General features: G+C 51.3%; 1 protein-coding gene across 1 annotated transcript; it reads left to right on the top strand.

Moving 5' to 3' along the window:
- Positions 1–4: 4 nt before the first annotated feature.
- IL11 (interleukin 11) lies at positions 5–223 on the top strand (the record flags this gene model as incomplete). Its single annotated transcript, XM_041490424.1, has 1 exon — positions 5–223. A coding segment is annotated over one exon (219 nt), but the record flags the coding sequence as incomplete, so codon positions are not given.
- Between the last annotated feature and the right edge of the window lie 282 nt (positions 224–505).

The raw sequence follows: 505 nt of genomic DNA, 5'->3' as shown, positions 1-505 counted from the left end.
CAGGTGTGTCCCTGACCCCTCCCCCCCGCAGGTGACCCGCCTGTCGCTGCCCGCAGTGTCGCTGTCGCCGCCGGCCGCGCCCCCAGGTGCGCCCCCCGGTGCGCCCCCCGCCCAGGTGTCGCCGTGGGGCGCGGTGCGCGCCGCGCATGCGCTCTTGCGGGGGCTGCACCTGTACCTGGACTGGGCGGCGCGCGCGCTCGTGCTGCTGCGCCAGCGCCTCTGACCCCGCCCCTTATGCTAATTTATTCAAATGAGCGCCGCAGCCGGGCCGCGGTGATTAGCGCTCGTTAATTGTTTTGTTTAATTGTGGTTTTTGCGATTGTCGGGGTTGATTTCGTCGTTATCGGCGTTATTTTAATTGCTGTTAATTTTATTATGGTTGTTAATTATTATTGTTAATTTTTATTGTTGTTATTCTTAATTTTATTATTATTATTGTCCTTATTTTTATTATTATTGTTAATTTTATTACGGTTGTTAATTTTAATATTATTTTCCTTATTTT

Source organism: Pyrgilauda ruficollis, unplaced genomic scaffold (assembly GCF_017590135.1).
Source record: "Pyrgilauda ruficollis isolate IOZ18807 unplaced genomic scaffold, ASM1759013v1 scaffold12265, whole genome shotgun sequence".
NCBI lineage: Eukaryota > Metazoa > Chordata > Aves > Passeriformes > Passeridae > Pyrgilauda > Pyrgilauda ruficollis.
The sequence above is the reverse complement of the archived record's forward strand: the minus strand, read 5'-3'. Positions and strand labels throughout refer to the sequence as shown.